The 25,178-nt window shown below is 35.9% G+C and overlaps 1 protein-coding gene across 1 annotated transcript; it reads right to left on the bottom strand.

Moving 5' to 3' along the window:
- Window positions 1-7,535: 7,535 nt before the first annotated feature.
- LOC137405066 (serine-rich adhesin for platelets-like) lies at window positions 7,536-19,734 on the bottom strand. The gene is made up of 4 exons (XM_068091292.1): window positions 19,714-19,734; window positions 18,758-19,006; window positions 11,203-14,091; window positions 7,536-7,874 (listed from the first exon to the last, which is right to left on the bottom strand). The coding sequence occupies exons 1-4, from the start codon at window positions 19,732-19,734 to the stop codon at window positions 7,863-7,865; spliced, it is 3,171 nt and encodes a 1,056-aa protein (XP_067947393.1). The 3' UTR covers window positions 7,536-7,862.
- Window positions 19,735-25,178: the final 5,444 nt, after the last annotated feature.

Here is a 25,178-nt window from a genome sequence, read left to right as displayed (position 1 = left end):
AAAAGAATTAAGCAGTACTTTTTTATCTTTATTTGCAATCTTATGTCTACCAGGCCTCCAGTTAAAGCAATAGCTTCTGTATATTTTATTAACTTTACCCCTTAGCCTACACATTACCTAGATCAAGCTTCCATTCATATGTATGTAAGGCAGAGTTATAATAGAAACCTTTTACTTTATTAAATTGCTTTCAATGTAAAATTTAGGCTTCTACATTCAGTTTGTTTTCGTAGTTACATATACGTTGCATTTGTTGTATTGCTACATGCAATTATTTCACACATTTGTTGTTGTTCATTGGCCTCTACCACAAACATGAGAAAACTTAATGCACTATATAAGAATATTCTCTCCGACATACAAAAAATTTTACTTACAAATATATTAGAACAAATGTACTTTGTACATATAGTGAAGCTCGTATTTAGCTCGTGATAACTCGTACTTCACGGGACAGAGCGCAAGTGTTTGAGTTATCAGAGCGTTCAAGTTATCAGAGCACTGTCACAAGTGCATGTAATTATCAGTAGTTACGTGTACATATACAAGCTATATGTAAATCAAAAGCATAGATTGCTTGTTGCAAGTTAAAGGGCCTCTCATGTGAAGTTTTAAAAAATTTTATCAGAAAGTATAGATATTTTTTAATCACTTGAGATTTGTTTGTTTTAGGGGATATCGCTGCCAGGACATTCTCAAGTTGAAAATGGCAAAACTCGACACAGTTAAAACGCTCAGAAAAAAGACATCTTTTTCTCTTGAGCGTTTTACCCAAGATCAATTTCGCCGATCTTACTTTTTTACTATCAAAGGGCCATCGGAAAGCAGATGTTTGGTAAAATTTTATTTTTTGCAAACCTTTAGACGAGTCACTAACGAAATATTTTGACGATGAATGTAATAACGATGCCTAAGAACTACTAAAAGTTGATGTTTATTTTTATGGCTTGGAATAAAGTGATCATCTAAAGTGATAAAAACTGTCTCGGTAGCTGTTCAGCAAAAAACTGTTTGAGTTATTAATGTTGAGGTCGAGTTATCTAAAGCCATTTATCATTGCGCGGAAACGAACCAAACAAATTTGAGTTAAGCATGCATGCGTTCAAGCTACCCGAGGGCAAGTTATCCGAGTTTGACTGTATTTAAATATTACTTTATTGAAAATAAACATAAAGCAAAAGCAAAAAAGAAAAAAGGGCAACAGTTAGCCAGTAAAAGCAAATAAATGGTCTAATGTACAGTGTTTAAAATACCTTTCTCTGCCCAGAGAACAGATATTAGGTGAATGATCGTTAAAGCAGCTAACAAGTATATTTGCAAAATAATTGTTAGATGTCATACGCAATTTGTTCGTATCACGTGAGTTGAAAACCTGAATTAGTCATGTAAAAACGAGGACACAGACTATGAAAGATCTTAAAACCTTGAATTAAAGTAAAATAAACATTTAGCATAGGCAGAGTAAGAAGATGCAAAGATCATTTATTGGAATAAGATATGTTGGAATATGATGTAGATTTGCAATTAGTCAAAATGCTCTTTTTTGCAACAAAAATAAATCTTTTGTGACATATTTTAGTGCTAGATTATAATAAATGTGTATACCATAAATAATATGGCACAAAATAAACTGATAATAGAATTCTGGCAAAAACTCATGATGGCAAAAAACTCATTATCCTTATCTCCTACCCTATTAATACAATATAGCTATATATTCGTTTTACTTTATTTCAGACATGCACAATTTGTCATTTTTGCAGAATAGACTTTGCTGTCTAAAAAAAGTAAAAAGATCAATTAAATTAACATTAAATATGTCACTCCCTTAACTTTAAATAAAATTATTATAATCACAGACACTAATCTTTTGTGCAACAAAAATGATTGTATATGATTATGATTGTTTAACAAAGTTCAATCAGTACCGTAAGTCCTCATGCTCAAGCCACGCAGCTTGTGTTCACAAACAGATGACTCACGAAGGAGAAAATAACCCTTCAACAAGCCGTCTGTGGCATCTGGCTGCCCTTACCAACAAGCCGCATATGCCCACAGACCGCAGCTAACGACTGACGTTTTGTCGTCCTTGACCCCTTCGGGAGCGAGAGTGTTGAGATGGGTTTCACTATACCCCGTCCTCTTGAATAAGAAAACAGGCTACATCAGTACACATGAAAAGAATTTTCTTTTATTTTCAAGTTCGAATTAAAATTCATGAATCCTTGCATCAAGAACTTACTTGCCATGTCTCAGCTAGATTTTTATTGCGCTGTTAGAGGGCTTCATTTTTATGGAAAGATGCCGGTCAAGAATGAAAAGGTGTTAATAACCTATGACTGTGGTGAGTTAAACATACCTCATCATCTTCGTAGATAGAAGCTTCATTTGGTATTTAAATTTATCTTTAAAAAAAGTTTTGCACTCAGTTTGGTCCATAGTTTCTGCTTCGATGTCAGCAGGTATTAACACGCTCCTAACCACTTGTCTCTCACTCGTGTGTCACGAATTCATCTCGACTTAAAGCGATAAATTCTTCTTTAGTCTAAAGTATTCCATAAACATGACCTTGAAAATAAATGAGTAGGTCGCCAAAACCCCCGTAAGCATAGACCGCATTTATCGAGAAGCCGCCCAGAGCCCCAAGTAAGTTTTAAAAGAATGGCATTTAGCCGCGGTCTATGAACTTGAACCAGAAGCTGCGCCCAACGACAAGCCGTGTGGCTTGAGCATGAGGACTTACGGTAAACATCAAAAATGTCAGGGAGAAAGGTTTACTTATACTGGTTGATGACTGCAGAGCCAGCCTGCGCTGACACCCCACCAACATTCATGCACCCCTACCTATGCCTGTCAACTGGCATTCCTAATTACTAACCACAATGTAGCTTTGATTAAACTAAGCCTAATCATATCCATCAGCGACTCAGATAATATGTAGTCAAAAAGCATTTTAAAATACTATTGAAATTTCTATGGAATAATGGCAAATAAGATAACCGTCTAGGCTAGGTCTGTGCTCATTAGGACAAAGCATAGTGAGCAAGATAACAAGCAATAACTCTGGTGAATGGTGTACACCATTCGATAGCTTAAAAAAATGTGAACTAAGGTAATACTATATTTGACACGATACAATAGCTACTTGTTTCTATTTGCAGAGAGCAAGATTAGACAAATTCTAAAAGATCAAAAAGGTCCATGAATTTGTGCAACAAGTTGCGATTAGCTAAACATCAAGTGGTAAGAATGCACCGAAAGAATATGAGCTTGAATTTCTATCAAGTAGATCTAACTCACCGAAAGTTTGTCTATTACTCATCTTGGTGGGAAGTTCAGTGTTATGTGATCAACGAAAACCTAAAATATAATAAACACAACAGTTAGTCAGAGGTGCACCATTGAGAATATTGCATGAACTGATTTTTTGTCATCCAATATTTACTATAGCGAATTATAGATGGTGTAGCGAACACAATAAGTTAGTTTCTTGAAATAGAACAATTCAAAAAGGTCAACAAAGATTTTACCAGTACAGTGGAACCTCGGTTCTCAAACATTATCCATTTCAGAAGTTTGTTCAAAAACCGAGTTATTCAAGATACAAAACAAGTAGTCCCATTAAAATTATTGTATGTGAATTTTAATTTGTTCCAAGTCGAGGAAACAACTTCGGTAAATTATTTTTTAACATTTTACACCATAAAATGTACTGTATACTACATACTATAAATAAAAACGGGTAGATATAGATCGTGTTATTATATTGATATTTTACTAAACACATAAAAGTGTTTAATTTTAATAAAAGATTTTCTATCAATGACGATGAAAAAAGAAAACAAAAAGTGAACATTTTGTATATTTTGCTTTTAAAACATAAAAATCATTCTAGGTTAAGATGCAACACCAAAAATTGCAGAAATTGATAATGAAACGGCAAAAAATGCAACAGATCAGTTACATCAGAAATCGAGTAAAAAAGAAAATATACACAGCAGTTTACTTCACATCTTTAAAAGAAAATCCTCCTTCAAAACAATTTAGGGTAACTTGACTGGAGAAGTTGTCTCCCTAGCAAATCTCTTCAGCAGAGGAGACGTCGCCCCAAATGGCTCCTTCCTTTATGTAAAAGGTTTATGAAGCGTAACTTGCTTCTCCCTCTGTTATCAAATGTTTCCACGATGTTTTCGGAACTGTTCCAAACGTTTAATTTCAATGCGGATGCTCATGTTTGGTCGAGAACCGAATTTATGTTCGAGATCCGAGACGAACAAATCTAAAACATTTTGGTCAAAAACCAAATTGGTCGCGAACCGAAGCATTCGGGAAACGAGGTTCTACTGTAGGGTAAACATTTGTGCTGTTAAGAAGCAAAACAGCATTGACTTTTTTGTTCTAAAATACTTGAGTGATATAAAGTTGTCCTCTCTAATCAGTAAAAGACAGCTAACACTCCCCGGTTACCAAAACAAACTACAACTTCTGACGGCTTAAATGCAGAATACGGCAAAGCAACAAGATTATAGAAGTACTTCCCGTGTATGTAGCCTCAAAATGTGCCAACAATCAGTGTAATAGAAATCATACCATAAGTGAAATATATTGTATATCATGATATGAATGGATTAGCTAACCAGCCTTTGATAAAAGCAAATTAGACCAAGAGACAAAGAAACAGCAGTCAACTATGTGTACTGAAATAAAGCTCTTTTAACATAAGCTGTTTTATGATGTAAATTGGCATTGACTTAGTTACCGTAACTAGCTGTCTTACTATAGTGCTACCATTATAAAGGTTTGGGTAGCAATTGTTCATATTATGTAAATGTCTAACAAAATTAAAAAATGGTTATAACATGTTTAACTGCAACCACGAGGATTTGAACTGCAAACTACTGACACTACCCTTTTCAATTAGGACTGGAGTCACTGTATGTACATGTATAACTTTGTATTGGAATTAGTAATCACCAAAAAATAATGCTTTTCTTACATGCCAACCAAAGAAAAAATGAAAAGACACAAATAAGGATTTATTGAGTGAGTTGAATAGATGTGTTTTAAACGATGATAATCGAGCAGTATTGTAGAGTCGGGATAGTGAATTGAAAATTGTGGTAACAGAAAGTTCATAAACTGAAATATACGATGGCGGGTGTAGCACGTTGGTGTCACGAAATAGAAACCGGTGTTTGTCATGTATGAAAGGATAAACATAAATATTCTGGAGATTGTTTGCACAGAATGTTGTAATCTATAACACAAATGTTGAAAGTTTGGGATAAGGCAATATGTTCAAAGATTTTTGATATGATGAGTTTAAGTGTGGTAAACTGGACTTCTACATATCACAAAATCTTTGAGCATAGTACCTTACACAATTGATATTCTTAAACAATTGCATGTCCAGATTACAAATATGTACACTACTTACGGCTCTCACACCAATCTCTGCAGTTGGCTCTACTAGACTCGAAAAGTAGCTCGGGCTTTTGATTTGCGATCTGGTCCCTGTGATCACGGGTGACAGTTGCTGTAACGAGTCTAGTGAGAACTCAGAGAGGGTTTACAAAGCTGAGGCGGCCTTGAGCGCTGAGTCTGGATCAATGTATGGAAGTTTGGTCTCAAAGGTTATCTGCTATCCATAACTGGACCTGCCCTTGGGGGACTTTAACAGCATACATGTGCATACTCGCTGTTGTTGACAATACAATGGTTCTACATCACTGCATGAAAAATTGATTTTTACTGTTTACGTCGCGGCAATGCTATGGGAGTTGTAACATCTTCATCTTTAGAAAGGTATCTTTTCTAGGGAGCTCTAGCATTTCTACCCATAAGGGTCAAGCGTGTGAATACCAATATTAGTTCCATACAATTGTTGAACCATTACAAAATTGATGCGCAATGAATAGTGTACACCGTTGCAGGTGATAGCTTTGGCACCTATTGTCAATACTGACGGCGGGAAGGCCTAGGCTCGCCGGTGTATCAACGACGATCACAGAATGCCATCTTCGTAAACAGTTAAGGTTTGTAGGCTACGCTACAACTAAAACTTTGCAGTTTACAAATGTGTTCGACAAGAATTGAAAAAAGTTTTTTATTGGAGTCTTCTGTAAGCCACTCTCTAATCAATAAATTACATACCATATGTTGATGAGAGAGCAGAGGATGACTTGAAATTCATAGATGAGGGTTTTTTAGTCACTATAGGCACAAACTCAACATTAAATAATTTTACCATTACATACATATAAATAGACATTTAAAGATAGACATTTTCATAGTGCTAAAATTGGTGTTAAGAATGCCCCGAAGTAATCTACTAGGAAAAAGATCAACCAACAACCAGCTAGAAGATGGCACTTGCAGTGAGGACGCTAGCGGGAAAGGTTAATCTCAAACTATCCACGGTCAAACTTTGACTTTAAAATTTAATTATTTCGCATACTTTATTCGTGTGTTAAAACTGTAATGACTTGGAGCAAATACTTTTATACAATTGCGTTATTTCGTTTGATTCATTTGTGATGCAGAAACAATAAAATATTAATTAAAAAATGTAAAACTATATAGAAATAATGTAATACTAAAATTCAATATAGCGATAACAGGTAAATAAAGGATTTTTGTTTCTCACTGTAAAAGCGTAAATCAAATTGCAGCGTTAGCGATGCCTTGATTTTGGGGCAGAGAGATAGAAATACGCAGCGCAACTTACTCCGATTTACACTAGTTTAGATTAATTTAATTTGTACATTATTATTTTTACATTTGAAGTTAGACTAGTTTTTTGCTTATGAAACTGTAATTTCTCAAAAAATCAAAACAGTTTTATACTTGTGTTGTATAGCAAAACATTTGCATATACATGTACGTAGAGATAATCATAAGTCAAGGTGTGACATTCTTGCACCTAAGTTCTAACTACGTCCACTACACTTTAGTCATGGGTCGAGCTGTTGATGCTAGCTGTGAAATGCTGAGGCAGGTTTTTAATTGCTAACCTTCGCAAAGTATGACATGCATGATGCACTAATTGAAAACTTAATACTACAAATAAAAAGCAGATCTAAACGTAATCACCCAAATATGTTAATACCGTAAATTATTGGGGCTTTCAAATGATTGCGAACTACTGCTGAAAACTTCATAAAATTATGTTACATGCATGGATTAAAAGATCCATTGGACAAGATTACGGCTTTATCAATATTTGAAATGAATCAAAAAGCAATTGATTAATAACGATGAGTGGCACTCTACCCCAAGGATAATGCTGCCACGTGAATAATGTAATGTTAAAAATTTTAAGACACGTGTTCTTGATGATGTCACATGACTAGGACTATGCTAAGTTGCTAGAATGACGACATGTGACTGGGAAGATGCTACACATGTTTTTTTTTTAATTTAAAATGTGATGAATGTTTACAATAAACTAACAATGTTTGCTCAAGTTACACGAACCGATGAAAGAACTATCTTGGAATTACTAACTGATTCTAACTATCGGAATGACTTGGTAATTTCAATTGCTAAGAACAGGTTTATTTTTGCAAAACAAAAAAAGTGCAAACTATATGATAAAATGTACAAGAATCTTTGAACTTCAAAAACCAAATGAAAATGAATTTAAAACCTCAATGAGAAAAAAGTAAACTTTTATAACAGAACAGCAAGCATTTAATAAGTGAAGCATTACTTTTGTATCCAGCTTCCATTATTAACTTTAATTGTCAGAAGTTCCTGGTTAACATAAGTCAACGGCAAGTCAAAAACACCATCATGTTTTTCTCTCCTTCAATGTGAGTTAGCTTCATGTATCTAACTCTTCTATTAACGCTTGCATCTTCTTACGCAAAAAGCTAAAAGTAAAAGCATTTGATATGTTAAATTACATATTACAAAATAATTTAGTATATACATACATAAATATTTAGTACTGTAAAAGGGTAGCAGCATTTCAGGAAAACCAAAAACTAACAGCCGCAACACAAACAGCAATTTTTTAAAGATTTGCTCAAGTTTTGTTTTCTCGCATATGGTCCCAAAAAATGGAAATGCAAATCATGCAAAAATACAAAACCACAATGCACTTCCAGTTACATTACTTTAAAGGTTGACTAGCAACAAAAATCACATTACAGTTAATTGATATCATAAGATTCCTCATGTCTTACTCTGTGGTGTTGTAGGTGCAAAATATATGGGAATGTGATTACAAGCTTTTAATGTAATGTAAACTTTGTTGCAAGTCAACCTTTAACATTTATTTTAATTTTTGTTATTTATGCTCGCACTAAATACAATAAGAAACCAACAAGGATGAGGGAATTTGACCACATAAAACTTTTATTACAAATCAATTGACGAGTTAATGTGCATGGAAGTCACTTAAACTGGATAATCAGTATTGGACAAATGGACAGGCAGAAGATATGCAGTTGCTATCACCAGACCACCATCTGTAACTGGTTGTACACCAGCTTTACTTCCACAGATCTTAGCACAAAATAAAAATGTGTAAAAATCGCTGGTGAATTTTATCCTGCTGAAGGATCCAAATAACAAAATATGATAATTAACTACACAAAACACATGTAATTTTAGGTATTTTGCAAAACGCAATGTGTCTGCATACAGGGTTAAATACTAAGGATATCGAGAGAATGAAAATGTGTCGATTTGTATGCAAGTTTTTCTTGGCGCTTTTGAATGCAATGAAGTTCTAAACTTTTGTTTGGCATCCAAAGTAAAAACATCTGAAGTTTGAACTCCAAATTTTTTCAACATCCTAACCATAAAAGTGCCTTATTCTGATTTGTTCAAATATCAGAGACATTTGAAAACCAAGGTTGGACTGAATGCAGGTTTTAAAAAGTCCTTCACCTTTGTTCATAAAAAAAACTGTCATTACTACTAATGCAACTAAAGATGATAATGAAAATGAAAAGTTCTCAATGTTGGAGCAAATGGTAATTTTAAGAGGATATGAAAGGATTTATGTGCACGCCTGTGAGTTGCAAATGCAATTCAAAAGCATTCAAAATATTGCAAAACGTACTTACACATACAAAAGTATTTTGCAGGCTTACCAATGTGTGAAATTCCATCATGTTTACTAATGGCAGGTCGTTTTCAATTACATTCACAACCACATAAGCCAATTCCTTACCACAATTCAAAAGTAAGCTACTGTATTTTCCTCTAAATAACTGCGAGTGTTGTGGAGATATCATAAAACCTCTAATTGAATGCCACCTCTTATTGAACACCTCCTCTATTAGACCGCTACTATACAAGGGTTGAAAAATAAAGTGCCACCTTTTAATTGAACGCCACCTCCATTTGACAGCCGTTTTGACATTGATCTTTAAGAACTCATAATAGCAAGTGATCAATAGAAAAGTGTACAAAATCGTACTAATAATGACTTAGTTACATCAATAACAATTAATTTTTAAGGTGTCCAACTCCAAGGCTTTTCGTTTGTTTTTTTTTTGTTACAACTTGGGAAGTAACACCATGGAAATAATTATCAACTGTATCAGGTTAATAATAGCTCCTTGTTTAATGCCGTCTAGATACTTTGACGTATGTGAAAACGGTTTACATCTACAATAATATGTGAATGACTAGTTTTAGCCTGTAAGTTACGCTTAAAGTGCATGCAGCTAGAAGTTTGTCACTATTTGTGTGAAATGAAACGCGTAAGTTTTACAATTTTCCAAAAATTGTTTGGACGCCAATATCCAGTAGTTCAGCAGTGCAGAAGAGTTGAGGTCAGAAGAACTTGTGGAAGATATTGAAGAATCAGAAGACATTTGTTCCATCGAAAGCAACAATCAGAACACAGCTGGCCGACCAAATGATACAAATATTTTTGCTTCAAGTGTTAATCTTTGTTTCTGCATGTATTATAAGTGTTGTTCGTTCATGTCACTTGTTCATGAATATATATTTTTAGCATTTACTAGATTATTGCTATATAACTTACAAATTTGCAGATCTCTAGCATACTACTTGATAGCATCATTGCGGTAATCTGACCTTACAATGGATCAACGTTGATAACTCCTCTTCTACTGCACATAAAACACTAGTTTTGGCTGCAGACTTTAGTAAAGGTATTGAGGAGTGCAATGAGCTTTTATTCAACATAGTCAAATATAGATACAAAATAAAATATGCGACTTAAAATTTAGAATGAAATAAAAATTGAAAGCCCAGCAAATTGCTAAGCAGGACACAGGCTATAATCTCATCCCAGGTTAATTGCTAGCAATAGATCAACCGGTAAAGATATTTTTCAGTTTCTCTACGCTTATTTACTTAGGGAACTTTGACACATCAAGACATGTTAGCAGATTTATTGCATCCAAAAGGGTTTATGTCGCTCTACCAAAAAGAGAGGGCAGAATATAGGCGACATTCGCGTCGCCAGTAAAATTTTCAATTTTATCTTCCCAAAATTCCGACAGCTATTTGATGAATACAACGCCAACCCCTCATTGAAAAACACCTTCATTTGACTGCCACTATAGAGAAAGGGTTGAAAATAGAGTGGCTTGGCGTTCAAATAGAGGTGTTACAGTCCACAATAGAAAAACACCTCCATTTGACTGCCAATATAGAGAAAGGGTTGGAAATAGAGCGCCGCGGCGTTCAAATAGAGGTTTTACAATATATCTTTTTTGCATATTCATGATACATTATATCAACTGAACTTGCAGCTTTTTACTTTTGGCTGTTGAATACTGTTTGCAGCTCTAATTGGGCAGTGCTGTTTTTGCAGATTTTGGTGACTGATGTTTTCTTAATTGATAGTTCACATGTACCAGTGGATATTACATCATCATTGCAATAGCATGATGATGTTTAAAGCAACAGGATAAATTTACATGATTATTGGCATGAGGGTCAAAGGTTTAGAGACAGGCCACTTTACTATTACCAGCACTGTGCCATTTCATGTACCTTGGACGTTAGTTTGTTAAACAGCAGAAGATGACATGGCATCCTTCACAAAGTTAGATAATAAAATATCAATCATAACTGCACCAAAATACGATGGCTAAATAAATAGACGGCTGCATTTGTTCTTATACACATTGACCAATTATCGTGTAATAAATCAAATTCTCAATGTAATACGATTGATAACAATTCTAACAACATTCACTAACAACTCACCCCAAGTACGACAATAAGAGCCCACAATAGCGCAGTGCAAGTTGATGATACTGCACAGCAATTGGATTCCGATGACTTGACCTTGAGTGGCCGCTGAGCAGCAGGAACTGAAACAGTTGGTGCTTGCTTCTTTACTTCAGTTGTTTCAGATTTTACTATAGAAATGGGAAGCAACTTTGTTGTGTTCAATAATAGTGTAGTTCTAGACAGGTCTGTTTTTGCTGTGTAAGTTGCACTTTTAGTGATGGGAAATTCGCTAGAGGTGCTGGTAATGTTATTGGAAATTGACGTAATAGCAATGTCCACTGATAAATTAGCAGTAGACTTTTGCTTCCTTAATGTTGATGGTGAACTAGGAGACTTAGGATATATTGTCTCAAACTTATCGACATTTCTTGTCTGAATTATTTTATCAGTAGCATCAAACGTAGTGGTGTAATTCAAGCTTGACTTTGTAGATTTGGTCGGAATCAACCATATTGTAGTTCTCGCCAAGTCTTTTCTTGCTGTGTAAGTTGTCCTTGTAGAAATAGAAAATTTACTTGAAGACATACTGCTGGCATTGTTATTGGAACTTGATGTAACAGCAATGGCCACTGATAAATTAGTAGTAGACTTCTGTTTCCTTAATGTTGATGGTGGACTAGAAGACATTGGGGTTGTTTTAAACTTGTAAGCATCCTGTGTCTTCTCAATCGTTTCATCAGTGGTATCAGACATGGTGGTGTAATTCAAGCTTGCCTTCGCAGACTGAGAGAGATTAGAAATTGTGCTACCAGATTTAGGAGAGTTATTACGTGAGTTTGGTGGGTGACTGGTCAATAAGATATCTACAATATCATGCCCTGCTTCTGTAGTTTGGCGGGACAGATTGCCGGAAACACTATCCAAGGTTGCTGCAGATACATCATCAGTTGAGTTGGTAGAAAGCAAAAGAGGCGAAGGTTTTAAAGTTACTTTAGTGGAATCTTGCTCAACGGTAACTGTAATACCAAAGCCGGATAAGTCACTACTTTTGCTTGATATGGTAGTTGACTTGACACCGGACAATGTGACTGGTTGCTTTGTAATTGGCATCTCTCTAATGGTTGGGATATCAGTTTTGGAAGAGGATATGTTATACGATAACGGTCTGGTTTGTGAAGATGGTTTCACATAATACTTTGGAGAACTGCTGCTTGAATTCTGTATCAAATAATTTTTAGCTAAAGATGGAGATGTTATTGGAAACTTACTTGATTGTTCGGCTACAGTATCGAAATGGACAATTTCAGAAGAATTAGTTGTAGTATCAACTATAAACTGTTGCTTCCTGGTTGGCTTGGTTGTATCACTATCTGTTGTCTTGGTGGATTCAATATCATTTTTACAGCTTTGCCACAAAGGCCAAGACCAGCTCCAACATTTGGCACTTTTTGTTGCCTCATACTTAGTAGTTGTTATATTTGCTATTGGTCCAGTCAAAATTACAGAATCTTTTAAAGTCTCTTCACTACCAGTGAAAGTCAAATCCATCAAATCATGAGTGTCCCTCGTTGTTGAAAGGATGGAAGCATTTACACGATTCATGTTAACAGTTTCAATAGATATAATATCAAGCAGAGAAGACTGAAATTTTTGGGAAATGTTAGTTGTTGCTAACATATGAATTGTATCAACTTCAGGAGAGGTGATTTGAACATTTGTTGTATGATCAAGAGATGGTTCAGCAGAAATGTCATCCATCATATCAGAAAAAGATGTGTCTCTCGAAACATTGTTGTCGTTATGCAGAACACGGTTTTCAGTGGCCATATTATGAAAAACTGACTGGTGAGACATTTTGCTGCGAGTGTCGTGACTGGTCATTGCATTAGGCAATATTGGCTCAATTGTGGTGGCCCTAGCAGTAAATGTAATTGGAGCTAGGTGCATGGATGTAGTTTCAGCAATTAAGAGAGAGCTTGACTTGTGTGTACCGGTAAGGGAGATGGTTTCACTGTCTTTGACTGTTGGACTATGCACAAGCTCAACAGGAGTTTTAGCAGGAGTTGCATTTGCATTTATTACAGCCTTGTCACTGATGTAAGATATATTATCAGTTGTCAAACTGAGGGAGGATGTCTCATGACTTAGCTTTGCGTCACTAGTGGATTGGTTATCCCCTGTAGTAGGTTTAGTCTGCATATCTTCTTTGGCCTTCATAGTTAATGTAGTCATATGTGAGCTGTGTATATCAGTAAAAGGTTTTTCCGATATTGACGGGTTCAAGTGATAAGTAGAGGCTGGAAGACTTTGATTAGTGGTAGAGTTGATAATCGGAACGAAGGTTTTCTCGAGATGGATTGTGTCAGAAGGTGTACTAGTAAGCAAAATGGTTCCACTGTCTTTCACAGCCTGAGGACGCAAAAGGTCAACAGCAGTGTTATGAGATAGTCCATGTGTGTTTATTAGAGTCTTGTCACTGATGTAAGACGTATTCTCAGTTGTCAGATTGAAGGAGGATGTCTCATGACTTGTCTTTGCATCGCTAGTGGATTTGTTAGTCCGTGTAGTAGGTTTAATCAGCATATCATCTGTGGCATTCACGGCTAATGTAGTCAAATGTGAGCTGTGTGTTTCAAGAGAAAATTTTTTCGATATGGAAAGGGCCAAGTTTGAAGGAGACGTGGAGAGACTGCTAACGAATGCATAGCTGCCATTGGTGATCAGCTTTAAAGCATCCAGACTGCTCGAGTATTCCATTGAAGTACCAGACACCTTTGTTTTATACGATCGTGTCAAATTCATGTCGAAGCTACTACTCGTAGAAATTACTTTATTGCTGGGAAATGAACTAGTCGTAGCAGCTGAGAGAGAAGTCAAATTAGTTGTAGTTGAGTTTTTGGAAATGCCCTCAGACAATGTACTCTACAAATAAAATCAAGCTTCATGGGAAAATAGAAATCAAATGGAATCACGTTATAGTTGTAAAAGGAAAAATATTCTGAATGTAATGAAGCAACATATAAAAAAATGTTACCTCGGAAACTGAGACTCCAATGCAAGCCATCCTCAAAAGGAGTGTTATAGGAATCACAACAAGAATTCTCATCCTGAACCTATTCCATAAAAAAATGAAGCTTTAGTGAAATTGCACTAGCCAAGATGATGCTAAGGAATTATACGCGCATTGCTGCTAATTGAAAAACAAATGGAGTGAGCAAAGAACCAATCAATTTTAATCAGAGCAGTCTCCCTCCAGCTCATGACTATGATATACTTATATCAACCAAATATCTGTTCAAATTTGATTAAATATGTAAGACAACACAAAGATTACAAAAAAACTATGGAGTTTGATTTATTACCGGATATCCCTGCATATAAGCCTATCACCCATATAAACCAATCCTAGAAAACAGCCCTTATATCAAAAAATTCAAAAGAATTCACATAAACCGGACCTAGAAGTAGTAACACGCTGTGAATACCTATCAAAACAGAATGTTGCAAAAATGGAACGCATTTTGTATGCTTACTACAAAAGGTTTCTGATTGATGAGTAGTTGTATAATTAGCCTATCATGCTTCCACAAGGAAACAATCATATGTTTGTGTTTAGCAAATAGATAACTTGTTTGCATTTCACACTGAGCTTAGTTTCGCTATATAAAAGCACTTTTTATAGCAATTTGTTCTTAGTGATGATCAGATGCATTACAGCTATATAAGTTTCACAAATTGTAAATCAAGGGACTTCTGATGATCATTGGGGAATAGTAGTATAAAAATGAGTATTTATTTTTAACAGTAATAATAGTTCTGTAGCTATAGTATTAGTGGTAACTCTTCTGACTTGTAACATGCTCAACTTGTCAACTAGGGTAGTATAAAAGAGAACAAGTGTTTTACTCATTCTATACCCCATTTGTTGCCTTTTTACGGCATCCGAAGATACAAATAGTCAAATGATAGGACAACTTACATGCGCCAATGTAAAATATTTGGTTGTGCCGAATATTTGTTTCGGTAAAAAATTTTAACATTGTTCTCATCCACTCCAAACTTGTTTGTTGCTTCATCATTATTTGTTGGTTTTATTTGCTGCCCCATTGCTTTTAGTTTAGAAGGAGCAGTGTATGACATTCATTTCCTTATATGGGTAAAAAGATAAATTATTTCAGTAAAAAATTTTTAACATTATTAGTAATAAAATTAATGCTATTGCATGTGACAAGCGTAAAACACAAGCGATCATGTGTATGACCCACCACAGACTGTTATTGTCGTCATAGCTTACTATTATGAAATAATATCCGCTTTCCATGGAGGTGCATGCTTTTACCATGTGAACAAAAGCTGGACAGAAAAAAAGCTGAGTTCACCGATTTCATCGCATTTGTTTTTTAATGAATCTTCACATACAACTTTTTTCAAGTGCAAGCCATCGCTACTGTATAACGCAAACTGTAAGTAAAAAGCTAGCAGCGACATGCTCAGCATGGTTCGAGTTGTAGTTGTTGAAATTAAGTTACCATGTCATTTCAATTGCTTTCATTCAGCATTACACATGTATAAACCGGAGTCCTTAGTTTGGTAAAAAAGATTTGGCTTATAGAATCAGTTTATTTGTTTGAATAAGTGTAAGCGAAAATGTTAATTAAGGAATTGGCTAGAATACAGTTTATAAGTCAATTTAAGCACCCATGATAAGCAACATGATACAGAAAAGACTAATCTAGGCCAATTGTGTATGAACCTACATGTAATACTTCGTATCTAATAATTTATGGTTAGCCAAGTTAGAAGTTTAAGCGTATGCATAGCTTAATGACGATTCAGATACGATACCAGGATAAGCAATGACCTCGACGTAAAAATGACCCAGAAGCACTTTTTTTAAATCCTATAAAATACTACTGTTTACGCCAAAAAAACCAAGAAAAAAAATCTATTCAATCCTGTCTATCTCTTACATTGTCACTTTTTGCTGTCCAGCAGCACAAAGACGCATAAAAAATTGAATTAATCTCCAACAAAAATGCTAAACACAACCTCCTGTCAGCTATCGTGTTTAAACTTTACAAGTCAACCGAAATGTTGGAATATAGTGTACCTTCGAGATACGATGTTGATTTGTTCTAAGGCTGGCATCGCATGGTGAAAAAATCGCATATAGAGATATAGAAACCATTGTAGTAATATATTGGTAAAAATCGTCCAAAATTTTATAAAAATTGAAAATTAGTAACAAAATAATATGTTAACTTTAGTAACTATACTTATATACAACAGCTGCATTGTTTCAAGTGCACCTAGTGATTATGATCTGCAATACTGCAAAATGCAACATCATAATGTGTAAGAAATGCAGTACACACGGTAAGGAGTTCTTACCTTCAAGACCTACGCACAACATAAGCTTTCAATTCACTTCAAATAAGTTTAGCTACTAAACACACGTTTGAAGCTGAAAAAAGTGGAGTTTGAGTATGTAATTTTAACCATTTCACTAAAATTCAACTTTTCATCAATAAAAATCTTACCGCTTCTCAGCTTGTCCTTGCTTTTACTATAAACCTTAGCGAGTCGGGTTAAACCCTGTTTTAACAGAATTTGACCAGAAAAGCCGTGCGTTGCAATTCTCGAAAGCAGCCTCTTTTACACTTGACCATTTAATGGCCATCAAAAGATAAAATTGTATTTACGTACTATACAGTGCATGTAGTGCACGTACATACTTTTGGAATAAGGTGACTTGAGCTGCTACATGTGACGAGCAGAGAGAAAGCAAAAGCGTATCAACGCTAATTATGTGACTACACTTGGGCTTGTCCATAATTAGTCGTGTGAATTTTGTGAAGGTTCCCTAGCTATATGGGTCGCGGTCACAGAAACCATGGTTAAGTCGCAAATCACGAAGTTGAGTTATCCGACATTAAAGTTGCACCAACTGAATTTATAATATTGGTAACGATTTTTGTAACACGTGCATACGGACCAATCAAAGAGTGATCTTTCTGAATCTGAAGTCAGTTTAGCCAATAGAAGTATTTAACACTCGGAAAAATTTCCTTAAAACCGTTGCTATGCTAAACAGGAAGTACTGAAAAATGGCGTTCGATAAATATAATCGTTTCTTTTTTGCCGATTTTAAAGATGACTGACATTTTTGACACTTATATGAGTACTTTGGTATTCCAACTGATGTCAAAAGCAGTGAAAGTGAAGGGAATTACGATGCTATTTTCCAAACGAATCTTCAAGATTACAATATTTAATTGTAAGAATAATTGTTCGATTTTACAAGATCAAAGCATATAGTGACCGATGGTGTGCAATGTTTCTGTTGTTATTTTTCTAAAGATTTTGTTGAAGATTTGGCTGTGCCCGATATCGCGGTACTGCCAAGCCGTTTTTAAAATCTGCAAAATTAAGTAATACATTTACTAATAAATATACAGTTATTTCTATGACAACCAGCTAAAATCTGTTTAGATTTTTAAATTCAGCATAATTTTTTGATAATAATACAGAAATCTAGATAAATGTCACAACTTCTTGATATTGGTTGTTATGACGTTTTGAAATGTAAACAAAATTGTGCATTGGTTTTCGTTTCTCAAACTTTAACGCCAGTTTTCTCGGAACTATGTTTTCGCACTAATGGTAAACGTGCATTCAGTTTTTTGACTATAAAATCTGCTGTAATTAAGCTAGAATCAAAATTTTTTCGCAAAATAACTGAGAATTTTCTCTTTCTGCTAAATTAGATAACTCTGAATCTTATAATTTCTACTTAACCATGGTTTCTGTGATCATGACACATATGATTCAAAATATTCTGAATTTATCATTTTTAGACTACACTACATAGTGTTTGAGGCATGCTTGAGCCTTGATAAGTTGGATTTAGACAAAATGTAAAATCATCAAAATGCCATGTGTAATTAGAGGTTTGTTGCATGATTCGGAGAATTCTGCTTGATAGGAGGCATTATGTTTGGTTTATTATTTCTGTGAATTGAGATGACCTACAGTAATTACTGCGAATTTAGCATCAACTAGGTGTTCAAAGAGATTAACACTTTTGATTTTGATTAAACAATTTTAATTCCCCAACTAATTCAATGAAAAACAGTTGACTGACATCTAAAAATAGTCGTGTGACTTGTGTGATCCTACATATAAAATATTGAGAAAAAAGGCACGATGCTTTGGTTATATTAAAACATAATAGAAATAAAGGTGACTACACCGGTGCTACATTCAAAATCAAAGATCCCCAAAAAGGTCATCATCAATAATGTAGCCTCTCTGTCTGCTGACTGCTTTGAACTGGTGACGCTTAGTTTCCATTCCATCGATGGTTGAATACTTTACATATTCGTTTCTACTGGCAACAACATAATGGATCTTCTGCAGTGCTGGTATGCCCTTCACATTCTCCCAGCGCTTGTCAAATAATTCTTTATTGCTGTTGATTGCGGTTGTATTAATGTCCAAAATCTCTATGTTGGAGTGAGCTTTAGCAACCTTGCAAAATGATGCTGCATCTTCAAGTCTCCCTTTGAGCCTTCACCAATCTTCACACCTGCCTCATCAGACTCCCACCAACTCCATTGACTGCCCCTTTGCCATGTGAAGTAGCTAAGAAGTTCCACTCAAGATGATTTAGGCCATTCGACTGCTTAATGGGGTTGAGGCTTGATAAGATGAATCTTTGCTTGAACTGGGAAGCAGCACCATCAGAGAATAAATAAAACGATGAAACTCTAGGACTTCGCTGTTTTAATTGGGCGATCAGTGCCTGTAGGAAGGTAAACCCGGCGTATTTGTCATGCTGAAGTCAGTTGAAAACAACAAGATAGGATTTGACAATTCTTTTGAACCATGCACAGCAATTGAAAATAGTAATTTGTTTGTAAGTGAAGTGAGCAGACTGAATTTCATCCTGGTAGCTGGTCTGATAATTCTCTGAGAAATCAACTTGAATGATGCACTCATTATCAGACAAGCTGGCTCTTTTCTGGTCAAAGTACTTTGACTGGTGATCTTTGTAGAAGCAGTGGTTGAGATAGGCCTTCCATCACTTTTGAAGTGCAACCATTGCTTCTCCTGCTGTGTCATACTGTTTTGTTTACAAACTTCTTCCCTCAACAGTTGATCATCTGTACCATTGAAGTTGTGTCACCTCTGAAAAGCTAAGGGTTTGGTACAATTTTTCTGGTCCCTTGCATCCAAAACATGAAGTGCCTTCAATCATCATACAAATGGGGTTCTCTCTGCTGAAGACACAAGTCAACCAGCTCTCTTCCGGTGCTTGGCAAGTCATTTTCTGTTCTTTTAAGCACCTCGACCAGAAATTGGAAGTTTTCATGGATGGCACAGGCACAAACAGTGTGTGGCAGCTCATTGAATGACAGCACATGTGTGGGTCTAAGAGCTGCAAACATACTCTGACTTATGACATCATTACGTTGTCAGCTCTGTACAGTTCATATGTCTCACGGATATTGTTGTACAGATGGCGTTTCTGGACCAGCTCACCTTTGACCTTAATTGAATCATTTTTTTCCTTGGGCCATCCTGCTGATGTCATCATTCCCATACAAGTCATTGATTCTTTTGATGATATTATCATTCAGCCTTTTCGATCCTCTTGAGGCCGAATCACTTGTGCTTGGCTCATCTAGAACATACTGATCAATGAGATGTTTAAGTACATGCGCTGATTTCTTGGGACTTCTTGGCAGAGCTGCTTTAGCTTTCCTCAAAGGTTTCCAACAGACTGTGCAGAGCCAAAAGGAGAAGGGTCTGCAACAAAAACAATTCTATAATAACAAAAGAGTACACCAACCACCAAAGAACTGTCAGCTCTAGTAAGCAACCCTCCAAAAAGTCTTCATGCTATATTACTAACAATACTTGACTCGCCTTGCTCTCTATTTATGCTGTAACCATCACTACATACCTAGTGTTAGTTTAAGTGTCATATTTTTACGCTTCAGGTCCCTCTGCTTTTACTTTCATTCTCTGTTGCTAGCTCTAGGTTTTTCTCTGTCATATTGGCTTTTCCCTTGAAATCCTTGATTGTTCTGCTTTCTTTCTTTTAAACTCTCCATACTTAACATCATCCTCCTTTGTTCGCACCATGTAAGCTCTCATTTTTTGGCATTGGTCATGGGTCAACTGTGTCTCATGATGAACAAGGTTATACTGATTTTTAGCCCATCCACTGTGTCCTATGTAGTGACGTAACATTGTACACAACGCGTATCATCTCATTTGATCATCAAATGGCCAGGCAAACCAATTATGCGCTGGTTAGCCACTCTGCCAAAAGGGTATTATACTTTATGTTCACATCTTGAAAGTTTATCAACAGACTTCTTTTATGTACCATAAATTGAACGAAAATCTCAAAAGGATTAGTACTGTTTGCCAATCAAACACATACAAGTCTGCTTTATGTGATTAAATCGGATTATGAACGCAACAAAACAACAACATGGGGGTGTCTCGCGACTAACCTGTCACGAGCCAACTATTCAACAGCCATCCCTTTCAACCTAGAAGCCCAAAATTCATTTTAAGGTGTGTTCATAGTGAATGCTAAGATAACTTAAACTAAAACCACTGAGGCTCAAACAGTGTGGGTGTAAAAGTAACTTGTCAATGTTTTTGGTTAGCTGTGTGACAGTTTTAAAGCTAGTAGTTGTAAACATGTAATAAAGACAGAGGTTTCACATTTTGGACTGTTTTATCATTTCCCATTGTGTTTTACAGTGTAACAAGCAGAATGAAAGGATATTCAGTAAATTGACAATTTTAATTCCCCTAATATTAGCAAATATAATATTACCACTAAAAACGATTTGATGGCGACTTGAAAACCCTTACCTTCAACTGTTGGGTACAAATAAAGTATATCCCGCATAATGATGAGTTATGTGTTTTCTGAGCCCTAAGATTGTTTTAAGCAAAACAGACATGGTCTGTATGTGCAGAAAACATGAAAAATGTGTCTTGTTTGACTGTATTTATGGACAGGCCCATTTGAAAATAAATTAAATAAGTAATGAAGATTTTTAGCAGGCTGAATAAAGTTGTCTAGTCCTGTCAAGAGATCACAACTCCAAATTTTTTACTCGTTTTCAAACGAAAAGTTTGTTATTTTTGAGTCTTGAAAAACAGAAATCATCGGGAAAACACATTTCCTGCCGGTACAGAGTGCTCGAAGAAAACAAGCTAACTTAGTGCCATGTAGAAGACAGCCTATGTGATCACTTACTGAGGATGATGCTTGCTGGTGCATTGTAAATGCTGGTGCAATGCGGGCAGTTTCTAGCTAGCTAACACTTATAAAAAGATCCAGAGAACTTTGTAGTTTGTCTTGCATGAAATGTGCACAAGAATCAATGTAAACATACATACGGAAGTTTGTATGTATTTATACCCTACAGGGCATGGTTTTAGCAAGTTCAAGAAGGTAATTGTAGATGCGTCAACTATCTTGAGTAGCTAGATGTAAATGAGTTACATACATACAAGGATTTGTATTTATGTAGTAAAAAGTCAGGCCCGCCTACCTGCAAACATGTACGCATGAAATAAAAGAAATTTTTTGAAATTAGCGATTACTTGCTGGTGCATAGGCTGGAGGAGTTGGGCGGTGTTTGGAGGCAGGTAGAGAACTTTGATAAAAGAAAAGTATGAATGTAAATTGTCCTCGAGATCAGGAGGGTGAGCAGGGGCATTGTCAAGTACTAAAAGACATCAGAGGGAGATTGTTCATGTTTAAATATTCCCTGACAGCAGGACTAAAGCACACATTTATCCACTCAATAAATATGGCTCTCGTAACCCAGGCCTGGCTATTAGATTTCCGAAACGAACGCAGAGGACGCAGACAAACAGACGCAAACAGAACGCACAAAGATTTTCCGAGTGGTAGACTAGGATCGGCTTAATTTTCAAGTCTCCACTGGCATTTGCACAAAGTGCAAGAGTGAGTCTGTCCTTCATCGGTTTATGGCCCGGAAGGTTTTTTTTCTTCCGCTGTGATGTACATTATGTGCAACGAGGCAGTTTTTTCCAAAAAAGGCCAGTTTCATCGCAATTAAAAACTTGCTGAGGAATGTAGCCTTCACTGGAAATTAATTCTTCAAACTTCTTCAAGAAGTTGTCGGCTTCTTTCTTGTGCGAACTGGCCGCCTCTCTATGCCTAATGACTGAGTGGATCCCAGTTCTCTTAAACCGTTCGAACTAACCGTTAGAAACCTTGAACTCCGAAAGAGTTTGATGCGACTTTCCTTCGCCTTCACCGTCTTTTTGGGCTTTCAAGAGATCATCAAACATGGCTGTCGCCTTGTGCAAAATTGCTGACTGCGTGATAGTATCACCACGTATTTCCTTTTCTTTAATCCATAATAGAAGCAGCCTCTCCATCTCGTTGTCGATTGAACATTTATTACTGGCAAAAATAGTCATACCTTTGGAAGCTTTGCTTGCTTTAATAGATGGCTGTTTTCAATGATAGTCGCAATCGTTGACTGGTTGCGACCATACTCTTTAGCAATACTAACGATACAGACACCTTCGTATTTGCTTATTATCTCCAGTTCCGTTGTCATGGAAATTGTTTTCTTCCTTCTTCCTGTAATGTTTGTACTGGTCGCCGAATCCATTGCTAACGAATTAAATATGTATGTATATGTAGTTTTATAAATATGCTGAGTAAAAGTTTACAATAAATATGAGTATCACGTTAGAAATAAATATTCGCTCTCGCTTGAGTAATTTTCAGTTTCCCACACGGAATGCCGACCTGAGAGAAATCAGTCATGTCTTTTCAAAACGCTGTAAAAATGTTTTCGGCGAACAGCATTTCGGCGTCTTTGTAATTTCGACATGCGTTATGAGCCCACCGACTGCCAAATTTTAACTCGAGCAAAACTTTTCTCGAATTTTTATGGTGAAATAAAATTGCTATAGCGAGGTGAAGATCTCACGATATTCAATTTTTTAAGGTGAAAAATCGTATATCAGGGTAATCGTATCTCGAGGGTACACTATATTATGAACATGGTGTGCAATTGTCTAGGAATCTATCAACTAATGATTTTATATGCAGTCAGAAATCGAAATAAAGATTTTGCTTAATACTTTGGCTAAACAATACAACACTTAGGTGCACGTTGATTACAAATACCACTACAATATAAGGCATTGTGCAGTGGCCCTCGTGAACAAAGCACTCAACATAAAATTACTTTTTCATGTGCAGTAAAGAATGTTGATTTAACTGGTGATTGACATCCCAAATATGTATTTGTTTCACCTGCATAACATAACAAAGAACTAGCTTGCTTTATAGGTGTTGGAACCAATTAATGCTTATCTCCCAAATTTTATTATTGTATGGTGGGGAGAGATACTAGGGCCTAAAGCCGAGAGACTTCTACAGCCAAGCTAGTGAGCCAAGCCTAAAAGACTGGCTCGGCCCTTTAGGGTTGAGAGGGACTATAGCTGAGCGAAGGAGAGATCGAGCCAACCCTCAGCTCAGCCGCAAGTTTGATACCCAGTAGGCCAACTAGGTAGGACACCAACTCGGCCTTACAGGTTCGACTCGCTACCGAGTCGGCCTCTGCGGTCGAGGGCAAAAGTCATTACAAGGATACATACAAAAAAGAGCAAGGATAAACCCAGTCAAGCAGAGTGCCTGCAAGTTTCATAGTGTGCAATTGATTGTTGCACATATTTAGCTGTACAGACATATACAGCTAAATGAATATATGTTTGTGAAATATATTTATTGCTTGTACTCAATTGGTTTGATTGCTTGTGAAGGGTCACAGCGAGTCCTTTACAAATGCTACAGCTAAATCGAGAACAGTCTTTCTTGCGGAAATAACATACCACAAATCTTTTTTCACTTCTGAAAAAACTTTGATGAAGAAACATTTTGATCTGTTTTTATGGTTTGACATGCCAGCCGAAGTGTGACTCATTTCATCAAAGAGATAATAAACTTTGCATCAAAAAACAATAACTCGGACAACATTAATTTTGTGCCTGACAGGTATTCAAGCAAATGTAATTGTATTATTTGATGCGCTGTTTAGCAACACCTGCATAGCATTATGACGGCAAACAATGATGAATTTTAAGAGCCGACGAAATTTCTCCTATGTAAAGATGTGCTGTAATAGGCCTACACCAGAAATCTCCTAAAAAGCAGTTTAATCTGCTATAAAATATTTAAAACCACTCAAATACAATTAGGCAACCAAAATTATTATGGAAAACATGTTGGGTTTACATATGAACAGAAACATGAATAGCATGTTTACCGAACACATGTCTACGGTAGCAATCGTAAGTTGCTTACAAATAAGAACATAGGCTTATAGAGAACTCCTAAAAGTTACCTAATATAAAGAAGTAATGATTTAGGGAATTGCATTGCTTTGTTCTAGAAAAACAATGTGAGCTAAAAAGGAAATTTTTCCAAAAGCTCGAAAGATGCTTATGTTCTAAAACGTCTTAGGCTTTTAAATAAAAGTTAATACATACCATATCTTATTTTTGTGATTGATAGCAACATTTCTAAGAAAAAGCCATTGTAATCCACATGAAATTAATACAGCAGATAGTTAATTTTCATCATGTCACAAAATACAAAGAATCAGTGTTTCTAAAACTGCCCTATGATTTTGTTCAACCGATTTCCCAACTGTTTTGTGAGAATTGCTATTAGCAGAGCCTAATCATTAAAAAATGAGCATGCCAATGGCTTGTTTAAAATAATTGGCTCGGCCAACACTAAATACTAATGGTTCTATTAGACTATTCGCATGTAGAACCGCTAAAAGCTTTGGGTGAAATGCAATCAAACTTAGTATTGGGGGTCCTCCCATGTTTTGTGACGATTCTGGCGACCCGACGACAGAGATATTTAAAAAGTGACAGACGAGACAACCATTTATCAATGTAGGTGACGAGGTGACGAT

The sequence above is a fragment of the Watersipora subatra genome, chromosome 9 (genome assembly GCF_963576615.1).
Source record: "Watersipora subatra chromosome 9, tzWatSuba1.1, whole genome shotgun sequence".
NCBI lineage: Eukaryota > Metazoa > Bryozoa > Gymnolaemata > Cheilostomatida > Watersiporidae > Watersipora > Watersipora subatra.
Note: the sequence above shows the minus strand (reverse complement) of the source record. Positions and strands in the feature narration are given on the sequence as shown.